The sequence below is a fragment of the Asterias rubens genome, chromosome 7 (assembly GCF_902459465.1).
Source record: "Asterias rubens chromosome 7, eAstRub1.3, whole genome shotgun sequence".
In the NCBI taxonomy this organism is placed as follows: domain Eukaryota; kingdom Metazoa; phylum Echinodermata; class Asteroidea; order Forcipulatida; family Asteriidae; genus Asterias; species Asterias rubens.
The window spans coordinates 10,513,252-10,526,653 of NC_047068.1; the positions used below are offsets into that span (position 1 = coordinate 10,513,252).

At 38.3% G+C, this 13,402-nt stretch overlaps 1 protein-coding gene across 2 annotated transcripts in view; it reads right to left on the reverse strand.

The window, feature by feature from the left end:
* Window positions 1-13,402, reverse strand: part of LOC117292790 (golgin subfamily A member 6-like protein 22) — a 41,084-nt gene that overhangs the window by 20,901 nt on the left and 6,781 nt on the right. For both annotated transcript variants that reach the window (XM_033774949.1, XM_033774948.1), the window contains exons 2-6: window positions 11,947-12,047; window positions 8,251-8,492; window positions 6,857-7,115; window positions 6,395-6,587; window positions 3,639-3,724 (exon numbers count right to left, since the gene is read on the reverse strand). In XM_033774949.1, coding sequence (XP_033630840.1) covers window positions 3,639-3,724; window positions 6,395-6,587; window positions 6,857-7,115; window positions 8,251-8,492; window positions 11,947-11,981 — 815 coding nt within the window. In that variant the 5' untranslated portion in view covers window positions 11,982-12,047. The remainder of the gene's footprint in view (window positions 1-3,638; window positions 3,725-6,394; window positions 6,588-6,856; window positions 7,116-8,250; window positions 8,493-11,946; window positions 12,048-13,402) is intronic.

The following is a 13,402-nucleotide window of genomic DNA, read 5'->3' on the forward strand; positions in this document are numbered from 1 at the left end:
CTGGCAGCAAACGCTCCCATTGTGACCAAAGAACAAGAGAGGTAAATTAACACTCAGATGCAATCAAGAAAATTTGCGCAATATTTTGAATGGGGGGCGGGGGGACGGCCACGCTAGAAATGAGAATCATTGAACACTTTTACACAGAACAAAACAAATTTGTTTAAAAACGTACTTTAGTTATTGGATTCATAATTTTTCAGGAGTACAATTTGTTTAATTATTTATTTTATTTTTCCGTTTTTTAGTTTTTTTAGTTTTTTTAATGATGGCATTTTGTTTATGCTGGCTGGATGCAACACTACAATTAATCATTTATAGTATAAAAAGGAACCATCCTTGGCCTTTGTTTGTACCCTGAATGCTTATTTGCCTAATTGCACGTTTATCCCGCCACAGCGTTAAGCTCAAGGGCAAGCTCAAAGACCATGGCAGTGTCACTGGCCTGTGACAGCATGATATCATGGGTGGTTGACGCCATAGAGGGAACAGGGGTGGGTTGTCCTTGAGTGGACTCCCTGTGCCTCATCACCTTCAAAGGCACTCAGCCTCAACCTTCAAATGTCTTTGAAGGTTGTGGGGCCGTCGTACTACCTTGCCCCAAATGCCATGTAAGAGTTTGTCATTAATAAACTATCAACCATCTGAATGGTTGCTACATGTATCCCCTTCATTTGATTGGCAGCATACTGCGCCACAACACCTCATAAAGCGTTACAATGTGTGTATATGTAAAAGGAGTAGATCGCATCATTCAAATGTAGTCCAGCATACATTTTGGGCAGTGATTTTGTTTTGGGGGGTAATTTTTATTTTTTTTTTTTTTATGGAGGGGGGGGGGAGGCAGAAACTTTATCAGCCCTGCAACAAATACACAGCCCAGGAATGGGGTTAATTTATTCGGTCCTCTGCACACACAGTCCCCAAAATGGGCTGTCTCAGCTCTCAGGACACTGCAAGGCTTAAACCAATTTCCTTGTGCCAATTCTCACAGAATTCTTTGGCTTTCTAACTCTAAATGCCGATAGAGCTTACGCAATTTACAGAGCGCAGTAAGCGCATAATTCCATGCTTAGCAGAAACCATTAAATTGAGTCAACGTACCAGTATATAAAAGAGTTAATGTTATGCTGTTAAGTCACTGCAAACAAATGAAATGTTACGTTAGGACACCATGTTAGAAATACAGGAGACAAAATTATCACAAGCAACATGACATGTTAATAATAATAACTAGTATGAAAAAAATGCGAGTTTAAATTGAACTGATTTGAATAATGAATGTTCCGATGAAAAATTCGAAAATTACTACCCATGATTGGAAAAGATAAAAAGGACAACGGTAATGTTGAGTTGCAGGCTGCATAGGCACAACATGTTTTTAAATTAATAATAATAAATAGTATTGAAATAATAGTAATTAGTATGGAAATAAACGTGAGTTTGAATTGAATTGAATATTGAATGTTATGATGACAGAATTCTGAAAATACTACCTATGATTGGAAAAGATAAAACTGACAACGGTAATGTCGAGTTGCAGGCTACATGGGCACTACATGTATTTCATTTGGCAAACCTCTCATACATAAAATAAAAGCAGTTGTAGCCTACAACTGAAATTTGTTCCAAAGTCTATTCTTCCCTTGAAATTTCTTATGAATGACTTTTGTTGCATGACAAAGCAGATAATTTCTCAATCCCATGTCTACTGAAGCCTATTGAGACACGCTCAGCATTTTGGAATAATATTATTTGTCTTGATGGAGACGTTTTCAGTTTTTTGTATTGATTTACGTCATTATTGAGTCATTATAAAAAAAGCATCAAATTTAGTCTTCAGTATAATTACTGTAATTATCTATGGATGTTGTCCCTTGGCTCAAATTGTTGATGCAGTTTTCATAACTTTTAATTTCAATGGTTGTCATCATAGAGGTCAGAAATAATCTTCAAATTAATTGTTTGTTTAATTATATATATTTCATTAGCTAAATTTGCCAAAAAAACGATGTCATTTTTATACCCGTAAACTATGTTAAACTATGTGTTTTAAGATTTGCAGGGCTCAAATTTGGGGTAAAAATCCACAAGTTTTGTAGCTCAATGTTTATTGGACCAGACTTTTTTTTCACAAACACAATTTCAAACGAAAAAAAAAAACACTTCCAAACGGAGTCAAGTGTAAATTTCGAGCCCTTATATGGTTTGGGCCAACTTGGTAATGGAAATTTAAATATGCATGAGACTTGCTGGTGTAAAACATGAGGTCCTTTTTGATGTTTTTCGAAAACTAGGGAATTCAATTGGAAGAAAAAAATCTCTCAAACCAATAGCATTTCTTTAAATGTAGAGGAATGGAGTAAATGCATTTCCAAAAAAAAATAAATAATAAGAAACTAACAACCTTTTAAAAAGTATTTCCTGAAAACTAGAGGATTTGACAGATTGCCCCCAAAGAACTGAGTATACGGTGCTAAAACACATCGGGTAAAAACCAAAATGAAAATTCATTGTCCCCGATGCAAATTTAACATCTATTACCCCATATCCTTAAGATACTACACAAAAAATAACAGCGTATTGTTTTCAATGTCAGGACTTTTCAATCTCTGAGTAATATTTATTGATTAACTGATTAAATGTGTCAATGAAACGAGGTAAGTTGCTTGTACAGCGACCGAGCACCCTTGCAGCTAGCTGATCATCCTTGCTCGTACAAAGCGCGTTCATTACCATTAATTCCTTCAATAATTGTATTGTCAATGGGTAAGAGACTGTCGCTAACGAGCTATTAGTAACAGTTGGTCAAACACAACAACATAAAATGCTTCACACTTGGCGTGATGGTATACCACACAAATAGTGATGTTTATATTTGTTTCATGTTGTATAAACCATTGATGTTAATGGCGCTTATAGACAACAACAAAACGCTTGAACTGCTCTAAATAATGATGAAGTAGGTTGCCGTTAACATTTTTGGAAGGTCGTTTTTCCAACAGTGGGATCATCTTGTATGATGAAACTTTTACAATTTTGTTTACTATATACTCCAGGATTTGAGAGATGTTTCTATGAAAAAATATTGTATTTTTCCTCGTAGCATTTTTTTATTTCACCCTGTCAGTTTCCCTTACTAATATTTGTCAAAATTTGTTTGAGAAAAAAAAAAATATTAATCGTTATAATAAACTTTGTCAGCTTCAGTCACTCAAAGCGAACCCAGCACCAGGCGCCAATTTCATAAATCTGTTGAGTAGAAAATATTGCTTAGCAAAGGTACTTTGTGTTATGTAACGCATATAAAAGAACCCAGTGCACTTATCGAAAAGAGAAGGGGTTCGCCCCGGTGTTCCTGGTCCGATCGTCAGCAACTTGCGCCACAGCACATTGTAAAACATTACATTGCGCTATCAGAATTAGGTCTCATAATTCAAAACGTAGTCCCACATCTGGCAGGAAATACTGTATGTTACAGCGCCAGGAGCGTCACTGAGTGACGGACATGTGCGCTATATAAGAAGCCACAATTATTATTCTTGTTATTATTACTTCAAGGCACCAGTTAAAATTAATAATGTCTAGGACTAGGCGGTTTTATCTGCATAACAGCTTTATGGAAACCCATACTGTACCTTGCACTCATCTGTAATCTGAGCTGAGTCAGGTTCTTTTCTGTGATAATTTCTTGGTCAGTATTTTGCAGTCGATACCTAGCAATCTGTGGGAAACGGTGCAGAGTGCAGAAGAAGGTGGGGTACAAGACAAACATATAAAACACACGGTACAGTGCATAACAAACAATTGATTGCTAAAAAGGTCACTTAAAAATTGTGAGGGTGGTTATGACACTGACAGAGAACGGCCGTCTTTCATGATTTTGTTTTTTAACTTTTAAATAGACATTAATTATTGATCAATATTTTCTATTTGGAGGATGAACGGTGAGTACATAATCATGAAAAATGGATGGAATCAAATATCAGAGTAAAAAAAACACTATTAAACGTTGTGTAATGATGAAAAGATGGAATTAAAAATTGCGTGGCTGCAAGTGAATACAGTAGTTGATTGTGAAGCGTTTTGCACATGCAGATACAGTTCGCAGTTAAACTGAAGTGGCTAATTTGGACTAAATATAAATGTGTTTCCTTGTGGTTGAGGCAAGACTGGTGTAGTCTGTGAAGCTTTGGAAGACAAAGTAATTCTATTGTTTTTATTGAACAGACATTATTGACTATGCCAAAGGGTTAGCTGCTCAATAATATATGGATTTATTTCCTTGAGAAATAACCGTAGATGAAGATTTTGTTTGTTTGTTTGTTTGTTTCAAGAGAATCAGCTATAAAGCCTTGTATTGGTTCAGCTGACAAAATAAATAGTCTCAACAGTATTCATGTTTTGTGTGATCAACCATAATTTAAATGAAACCCCCCAAAAAACTGAAAATTGGGGATTAATCCATTGTGTAAGTCATAAAAAGTAAGTGAAAAACCATGCAAAGTTTTCAGCATGTGAAGATATTGTCCTTAACTTTGGTTGTAACAACCGAATTCAACTAGTGTGCTTTTTGAGGGTTTCACTTTTCTTGAATTTGACTTCTTTTCTTTAGAAGGAAACATTTCAAAGAAAAAATGGTTTTGTGAGCAAGCTTTCAGGGGAAAAAAATAACCAATGATGTTTTTATGCTTGTCAGTCAGGTTTTATACGTTTAAAAATCGTGAACTAGTTTGAAAAACATTCCTCTTTGTGTTACTTCCACAGAGTTTGTAAAAAACCTAAATTTGCTAAGCATGAACAAATCTTGTTCAGCAGAAACATCTTGTTGCGTTTCTTGTTTACATAAAGCTGGTTTCCTCAAAAGCAGCTATATAAAGCTGAGGATGACCAAGATTTTTAAGATGTTATACGTCTTGTTTTGTGTTGGCACCTCAAATGATTCATTTCCCGGTAAGTGTGCCTTATTTATTATTTTCTAGCCATCCAAAAGGGAATGCAATTTCTGCCAAATCTGAGTCCCTTTTTGAAATGATGGCCTCAGCTTTGGATTTGACTTCAGGCTCCGTCCTCTCGTCTGAAGCCCTGAGCGCCTGCCTACGCACAGTACACGCAATTGTCAAAACAACCGCGGGGCCAATCTAGCCAAACTACCTAGGTTTCGAAAAGGGCCTTAGACTCAGACATTGTTAAAACTAGTATGGATGATTTGTTAGTGTGGCAACCAAAATAACACAATATAATCAAATAAAATGGCGGTGATTAAGTGTGTGATGTGAAAGGAGAAGGTGGGGATATTTATAGTGACGTCTGAATGACTCTCGCTTACCCTCTATTTAAGTCCGGCATAAAGGTACAAATTAACAAAAGGTGCACAAACATCAATGAAAAGTCTGATTTTCAGAAAAACAATATGTCTCATGTCGAGTGTTTACAGTATGGGGGTTTGCTTGTTTTACATTCAGGCTTTGTGGTGCCATATAAATTACACAGCACCTCTGATAACAACGATCATGCAACAAAACCAACCGTTACATTCTGTCCTGTCCTTTTGTTTCTGTCATTTGTATCTTCCAAATTACACATTACCTCAAAAACAAACCAGATCATGTGAACTGCACCCATTATCATTCTGCTCTTTTGTCATTATTTTGTCCAGTACCCAGTATGCAATAACAGTTAAACTTATTAATCTCATTACACGAAAAAGGGGTCCTGACTACTATCCAGGGTTCGATTTCACAAAGCAATGAAATTCATCCCAAGACAAATTGTCAGTGTTACAATAGTGATTTGTATTGTGACATCACACTTTACTCAGCAACTACGATTGATTTCGCAGTTAAGACCAATCTTAAGCTTTTTGTGAAATCAGCCCAAAGCCTCATTTTGGATTCATTGATTTTGAACAGCACAAAACAAAATGGCCGCATAATTTTTTATCATAGAAACAGGCCATGTCGGAATGAATGGCTTCAGCCAGTGTGGCAGGAGATCCTGTCTCCCATGAGATTCTGTCCTCCATACAGCAAGTTGTGTATAAATTTCATCTGAAAGCGCCCTCATGTTAACTACCGTATCGGGGGGCACATGCACCAAGGGACAAAATCCCTTGACGCTGAAACACCAACAAGTTCTACTCGTCAACCCTGTGGTTGCAGCCAAACTGCTATAAAATTGAATTTGTTTCAATTGGATGCGGAAATGGGAGACTTTGGAACACTTGATGGCAGCAGACTTACCGGGTAAAAGTCCATTGTTTACGTAGTTCTGAGCACGCATCATAACCGAGTACAATGGATTTACCTGGTAAGTCTGCTGCCACCTAGTGTCTCAAAAGTCCCCCACTAACGAGAAAGAAAAACAAAAAGAAAGAAAGCGAGAGATTTCCTACCAGGGTGCGATTATCTTCCTCAAGTCGTTTGGTTCTCTCTTTGACATCGTGTGTAATGCTGTTAGATTCCAAGTGATGTGTCTCTACTTTGCCTTTGATAGTTCGTACCTCGTCTACGAGGGTCGTCGTGGCCCTCTCTAGCTGCTCCCTTAACCTGTTGGCCTCGTCCAGGTCATTACGAAGCTCTGCTATTCTACAAGGGGGGGGGGAAACGTCACCAAAAGGTTATAACTTTGAGCAAGTTTGGGTGCACAAATTTAGTCGACTACTGACCAGCAACATAAATGCGCAGTGACGCAGAAAAATGAAAAGCATTTACCCTTGCTTTTGGTAAATAGCTTTATGAAACAGAAATTCTGCTAAGGGGACACCCCATAAGCACAAAATGGCTGCTTACATGAAATTGGGCCCAGAAAACTTAATAAAAATTAAGAAAAAAGGGGAGATATTTCTTCCACTAACTTGGACAATTGCTGATCACGTCTAGCAACGAGTTCTTGTTGACTTCCCAAGACTGCCTGCTCCACCTGCTTGGTGTGATTAACCAAAGCCCCAACGGCTGTCCTCTCATCTGACACCCGCTCCTCGGCACGCTTGAGTCGCGCTCCCAACTGGCCAATCAGGTCGTTGCTGGCACGGATGTTTTCTGCGAGGGTCTGACGAGACTGACGCTCCCCCTGGATGGCTTCTTCGGTGCGATTGTGCGATTGTTTTAACTCGCCTGCAAGAATCAAAAGAATGTTTGTTTTTTATCTTAGAATCAAAATTCAATAGATGTTAAATTTGCATCGTGGATAAAGCATATTCATTTTGTTTAAACCCATACACACAGATGTGTGTCAGCACTGTATACTCAGTACTTTTTCGAGTTTGAATCCCTCCTGTGAAATATGCATGTGATTTTGTTCACAGAACTCAGGAAAGTATGCAGTGCTGACCAGCTTTGGTTTATATGAGTAAAACCAAAAATTAATTGAATCAAAATGTTCAGTCTTTCAACTCTGTTGACCCTGGTTCAAGTTCCAACCTCAAACTAAAAACTCATAATCTGGGTTTGGCTTTTCTGTCCCTGCTAGATGACGTTGTTTTTTTGTTTGAAGTTTTCCTCCCAGTTCTAAAACTATATTCCTCCATCTTCTTCCCAAACATGTATCTTTATGCAGCCTGCCTAAGTATTTATAAACCAACACTGGTAAATGCATACACGCTAACAATAATTTTTCGTCTCCCGAGACAAAATCGTGTTATTGTTTTTAATACTCATTTCAAAAAAACTACAACACCTCAGCAAGTAATATTTAAAGGGAAGCTTTCTACCATCATCATCTTCAAAAAGTTTGAGTTTAAAATGTAAATCTGTGGACATTGTTTTTGTGTCTTACAAAAAATACAAGCTTGTAAACGCCTGCAACCGGGGACCTCATCCTCTTATTGTCCCTCTTTTGTTTATACTCTTTTGTTTGTAACTTTTTGGCAACAGCTCCCATTGGTTTTGTACACGTTTCCAACTGTGGACCTTTCTGGAACAGTGGACCGGCCCTATTGTCCACTTTTGATTCAGGTCCTCGATTTGAATACCTACTCTTATTAATTTGGGGAGCTAATCATCCTTACTCGCAGCTAAGAGCTGAATCGCGAAGGACGCGGCTACAACGTGTTCGAGAAGCAAACATGCAAGGGCACCTTTGGCCTGGAAAACCATTGTGCACAACAGAGCACCAACGCACAACTCAACTCACATAGATGGCCCTGGCCGAGAATCGACCCCGGGTCACCTTGGTGAGGGGCAAGCGCTTTACGCACAAGCCAACCTTGCCACTTGTGTAAGGGGTAAAAACAAATTCTAAAGGACTCACCCCTCAACCTGACGACTTCTTCAAGCAGAGCCCTGCTCGACTGCTCGGACATGTTGAGCCTGTCCTCTACCTGTCGAAGCCTATTCTCTGCATAGTCACCAGCGTAGGCGGGGATCGCTGTGATGTTTGAGATCTGAGAACGCCTGCCCCCGATGGGTACAATCTGGTTGTACTCATTGGGCTGAGGCGTCTGGGATCCTTGGATGGCTGGAAGAGGCGCCTGCCCATATTTGTTGAAGGGACTGCATTTAGGGTAGAAATGAGCATTCCTTATAAATCTCGGAGGTAAGGATATTTTAACTTTGCAAGGGTCGAAACATCAGATCATTCACTATTTTTTGCATTTATATCATAGGTCCTTCTAGTTTGCAACTGCTATTTCTATTTTCTCATTTTAAAGATTTATAATCCAGAGCTGCCAACATTTCCATCTTGCAATAAGCAGGGATTTGATAGGCTGTTGATGAGAACAAAAACTGAACTCTGACGGAAAGCGCGAAAGCATGTGAGCTCGGAAACTTGCGAGCATGAATGCCAATAGACCGTATTGAATATGACATAACCGCTCAAATAACTGCCCTACAACATGGCGTCTGTGCGCGTGTGCATACGTGTGTGCGTACATGTACCTTAGAAATCTTTGATGTACGCGTTTGGAAGTGCATACGGTTTGACCTACAAGGTGGCGACATTCATAGTTAAAAAGGATTATTCAATACGGTCTATATTGGTTTTAAAAGCCCTACTCTGCAATCTGGGGCGTTATTTATCATTTCTTTTAGAGTATGATTTAAAATAAAACAAAAAAAAACCTGAATTTCCTTTTATTGAGGCAAACAGCCGGAATTCCGTTCAAAATCCAAGAAATCACATCCCTGAATAAGGGAGACTGCAAAAAAAATAAAAAATCAGGAAGATATTTAGAGTTACATTCATCACAACCAGTCTGGTGCCCTGTTCTTTCGACTCAGCAAAAAACGCTAGAGAAGGTACAGAGGCGATTCACCCGTTTTTGTTTGGGTCTGCCGAGAAGGGTTTTAATTGATTCTGTAAATGAAATTGAATATTCTGACAGGTGTGTCTGACAGGTCTTTTAATCAACAGGGTTCATTTCCTTTCAATTACGTTTGTTATTAAATGTTTATATAACACGGACACTCTAACTCCCATGAATTGTAGACATATCGAATCTGTTAAATTTGTCCATCATCGGGCTTGTTCCAATGCTGCCCATCATTCTCTTTTTCACAGATTCCCTAGATTATGGGACGAACTAGCGGCCTGCATTAAAGATACAATTATCCATAGTTTATCCTCCTTCACAAATTCCCTCAGGAATCATTTATTAGTCCCTGACGAGGAGATCCCCTTGACCAAAACAGTTTAACTTTCTAGTTGCCTTGCCCATTCAAATACCTTGCTGCTGTTTTTTATTTCTCAAATTTATAGTGCCTTTTGCATAATTAACTAGAATCTCTCTTTTAACGATTTTGTAATTTTAATGCCCATTAGTGCTTTTTTAGTTTTAACTGCTTGTATAGTTCTATATTTTTATACTGTATGCCATGTTTTAATAATGTCCATCTGTAATGTCCCTTTTTGTCTCTTCGTAAATTGTGGCATCAGGAGATTAACTCAATAGTAATTTAGTTTACTTTTTTAAAATCCTTCAGGGGTGCTGCTTTTTTTGTTATTGTATTGTATGTTCTTGTTTTTGTTTTCTTACTGTTCTTATTGTCTGTGCTTGAATTGTTGCCTGTGAAATTAATAAATGAAATGAAAATGAAATGAAATGAAATGAAATGAAACAGTTTCCTTAATCAAGGAAATTTACGTTTATTCATCAGATTATGGAAAGATTAGTTTATTTACAGGCAGCTCTGCTTACCAACGGTAATAAAATAAGCTTCACAGGATGCTTACAAGTTTATCCTTACCACTTTTGATCTTAAAGTGGGCTTTGACCAAAGTGTGAACCATACATGTACCTTAACTTCTCAAAAATTTACAATGAAAGTACATAATTCAATTATTTTATTTTTAAGAAAACAAGTGTCATTTCTACTGCCTGGCATTGCAGGCCAAAGTACCGTGCAAATAATTCGGAGTCAATAACTTGATGGAAACAAGAGGAAATGAATGGTTGAAATTTTAAAATGTTTCCTCTTTTTTTTCTTCTCACAAACTACTAATTCTACATCAAAAATTTGTCCACATACATAATCACACATAAAACTTAAAGGGTGTTTTGTAGGACAAAAAACACAATGTCCACAGATTTACACTAAACTTGCACAGTTTGAAGATAATGATAGTAGAAAGCTTCCCTGAAAATATTACGTGCTGAGGTGCTGTAGTTTTGGGGAAATGAGTAAAACAATGTCATGAAAATTATTTTAAGCATACGTACAAACGTATTTTCATGACATTGTTTTACTCATTTCTCAAAAACTACAGCACCTCAGTAAGTAATATTTGAAGGGAAGCTTTCCACTATCACTATCTTCAAACCCTGTAAGTTTAATGTAAATCTGTGGACATTTTGAAAAAGTACCCAAATCCTAATAACACTAACAAGAATAGCCATGCTAGAACAAAGGTTTTAATATTAGTTAATTATCAGCCAGTTCAGAGCTGGCTACAATTTGCCATTAGACGCAACAATCAATAGCAAGGCTGCTTGGCCTAGCTATTGGTCTGAAGCCTCGTAAGCATTCCCTGCAACATACTGCTCGGTTGCCAGTGGCAACTGTAAACAATAGATTTCACAGCCGGATGATAATTACAATGTGTTGAGAGTGTTATTGGTTTGTGATGGTGTCTGTGTACACTAATCCGGCCTGATGTATTTTAATTTACAATGCCAAAGTAATCAAGTACGAAACATGAAACATAAACAATATTCTCCCGGAATCCGAAAATCTACAAAAATACTTTTTCACTATTGTTCCAGAAACAATGCTTCACTATACTGAGCCAGAACCTTGCCCATAACGGACCATTTTTTGGAGCTCATTCAATGGTAAATTTAAATCCTCAAAATGAATTTCTACTCTGGTGTCAGCAGTAGCTGCTGAGTCCTACAATGTAAAAGGGTCTCATTAACAAAAAACTGAAAAACCTGTCATAAAAAATGGTTTGTCTGTGCGCAATCACCTCAATGTGTACAGATGGCTACATGCACAATTCAAGACTCCAAAATGTTTTATTATACAGCTACGGAAAATCTATTTCAATTTTGGGTTGAACAAGACTATTTGACCAGAGTATAAGATTTGAACCTGCGACCTCCGGATGAATGTGTCAGTCGCAGGTTCGAATCCAGCTCTACTTAACTTTCCTTTGTTCAACCAAACCTTATCTAAAACTTGCCCAGTCAGTTTCCCTTATGGTTTATTACAAAACTAGTAGATTTCCGTTATTCAGTTGTAGATTTTAAAAATATATTTTGCTGGCCTACTTTGTAGTTCATGCCTCTGATATTCGTCTGTTGTACATGTGTTTGTTCACGTCTACTTTTAAATTTGTTGGCTACAGTATGTCCTCCCGTTTTTATGGTCACATACAACAAAATTCATTCGTTTTAGATATTTCATGCACACTGTGTTCTTTTTGGCACACTTTGTCTTGTCCCATCTTGTCCCACCTCAGCGTGTCTGTCCTGATCAAGGAAAAGATTACAAAAGAACGACTTACAATTGCCCCCCGTCGTCTGCCCAAGGGAATGACATCAGCTACAAACAATGAGAAGACATGAAACCTCATGCAGTTAACGTGGGTGATGCTCAACTGTTAAACTGTAAAATGAAAGAGAAGACAACAAAAAAATTGTTTTTTTAGAAACAATTGTCGTTTTGATTTAAAGAAGGAAGCAAAGCCCCTTTCACAGCTAATTCCTATTCGGAAATAAAATTCAAGGGGAATTCCTGGGGAATTTCAACCCAACTGCTACCTGATCTGTGCTTCACACTTGGCGACTACTCACCCTGAGGTTATGGACTGCATCCCAAGCCCAGGGGTAGCAGTTAGCCCTGTGATAGCCATGGGGTAGCAGCTAGCCCTGGGGTAGCCCAGGGGTAGCAGTTAGCCCTGTGGTAGCCCAGGGGTAGCAATTAGCCCTGGGGTAGCCCAGGGGTAGCAGTTAGCCCTGGGGTAGCCCAGGGGTAGCAGTTAGCCCTGTGATAGCCCAGGGGTAGCAGCTAGCCCTGGAAAAGCCCAGGGGTAGCAGTTAGCCCTGTGGTAGCCCAGGGGTAGCAATTAGCCCTGGGGTAGCCCAGGGGTAGCAGTTAGCACTGGGGTAGCCCAGGGGTAGCAGTCAGCCCGGGGTAGCCAAGGGGGTAGCAGTTATAGCCCTGGGCTAGCCCAGTGGTAGCAAATAACCCTTGGGTAAAGAAGGAGATTGCCTCATTGCCTCCTGGCCATTGCCTTGGTGCCCCTTGATGATCCAGAAGAAAATTACAATTTCCTCATATACATTTAGGGTATATTTTAGGAACAAATCCTTGGTGCCCTTGCCCTTTCACAAACAAAGCATACATGTACTGGCCTGAAAACCTCTCATTCTGCAATGCACCATGGAGTTATGTGCATCTTTCAGCAATTTATCCACGCTACCATCAAGCTGTATTGACCTTAGAAATATTGGACACGTAATTAGGGACACTGTGACCACACAGTTATGGTCTTACAAAATTAAATTTCCTTGTTCAACATTTCTAAAAATAGTTTTCCATGAACCAAGCATTAATACGCAACCAATTTTGTTTACAGTTTTCCTTAAAGATCAACTTGAACGACATATTGTTAAAGGCACTGGACACTATTAGTAATTAAATTACTCAAAAACAATTTTAGCATAAAAACTTATTTGGAAACGATTAATGGAGAGCTGTTGATAGTATAAAACATGTGAGAAAAGACTCCAGGTCTGAAGTAACATTAGTGTTTTAGAAAGAGGTAATTTCTCACTCAAATTTGAAAAGACTTCAGGCCTGAAGCCTTTTCTAGGTATCTGAAAGCACTCAAATTTGTGCAACAAGGGTGTTTTTTCTTTCATTATTTTCATGCAACTTGGATTGCCCAGTTGAGTTAAAATTTTCACAGATTTGTTACTTTATGCAAACTATGTTCGGATAAGTCAAGTGAAAATACT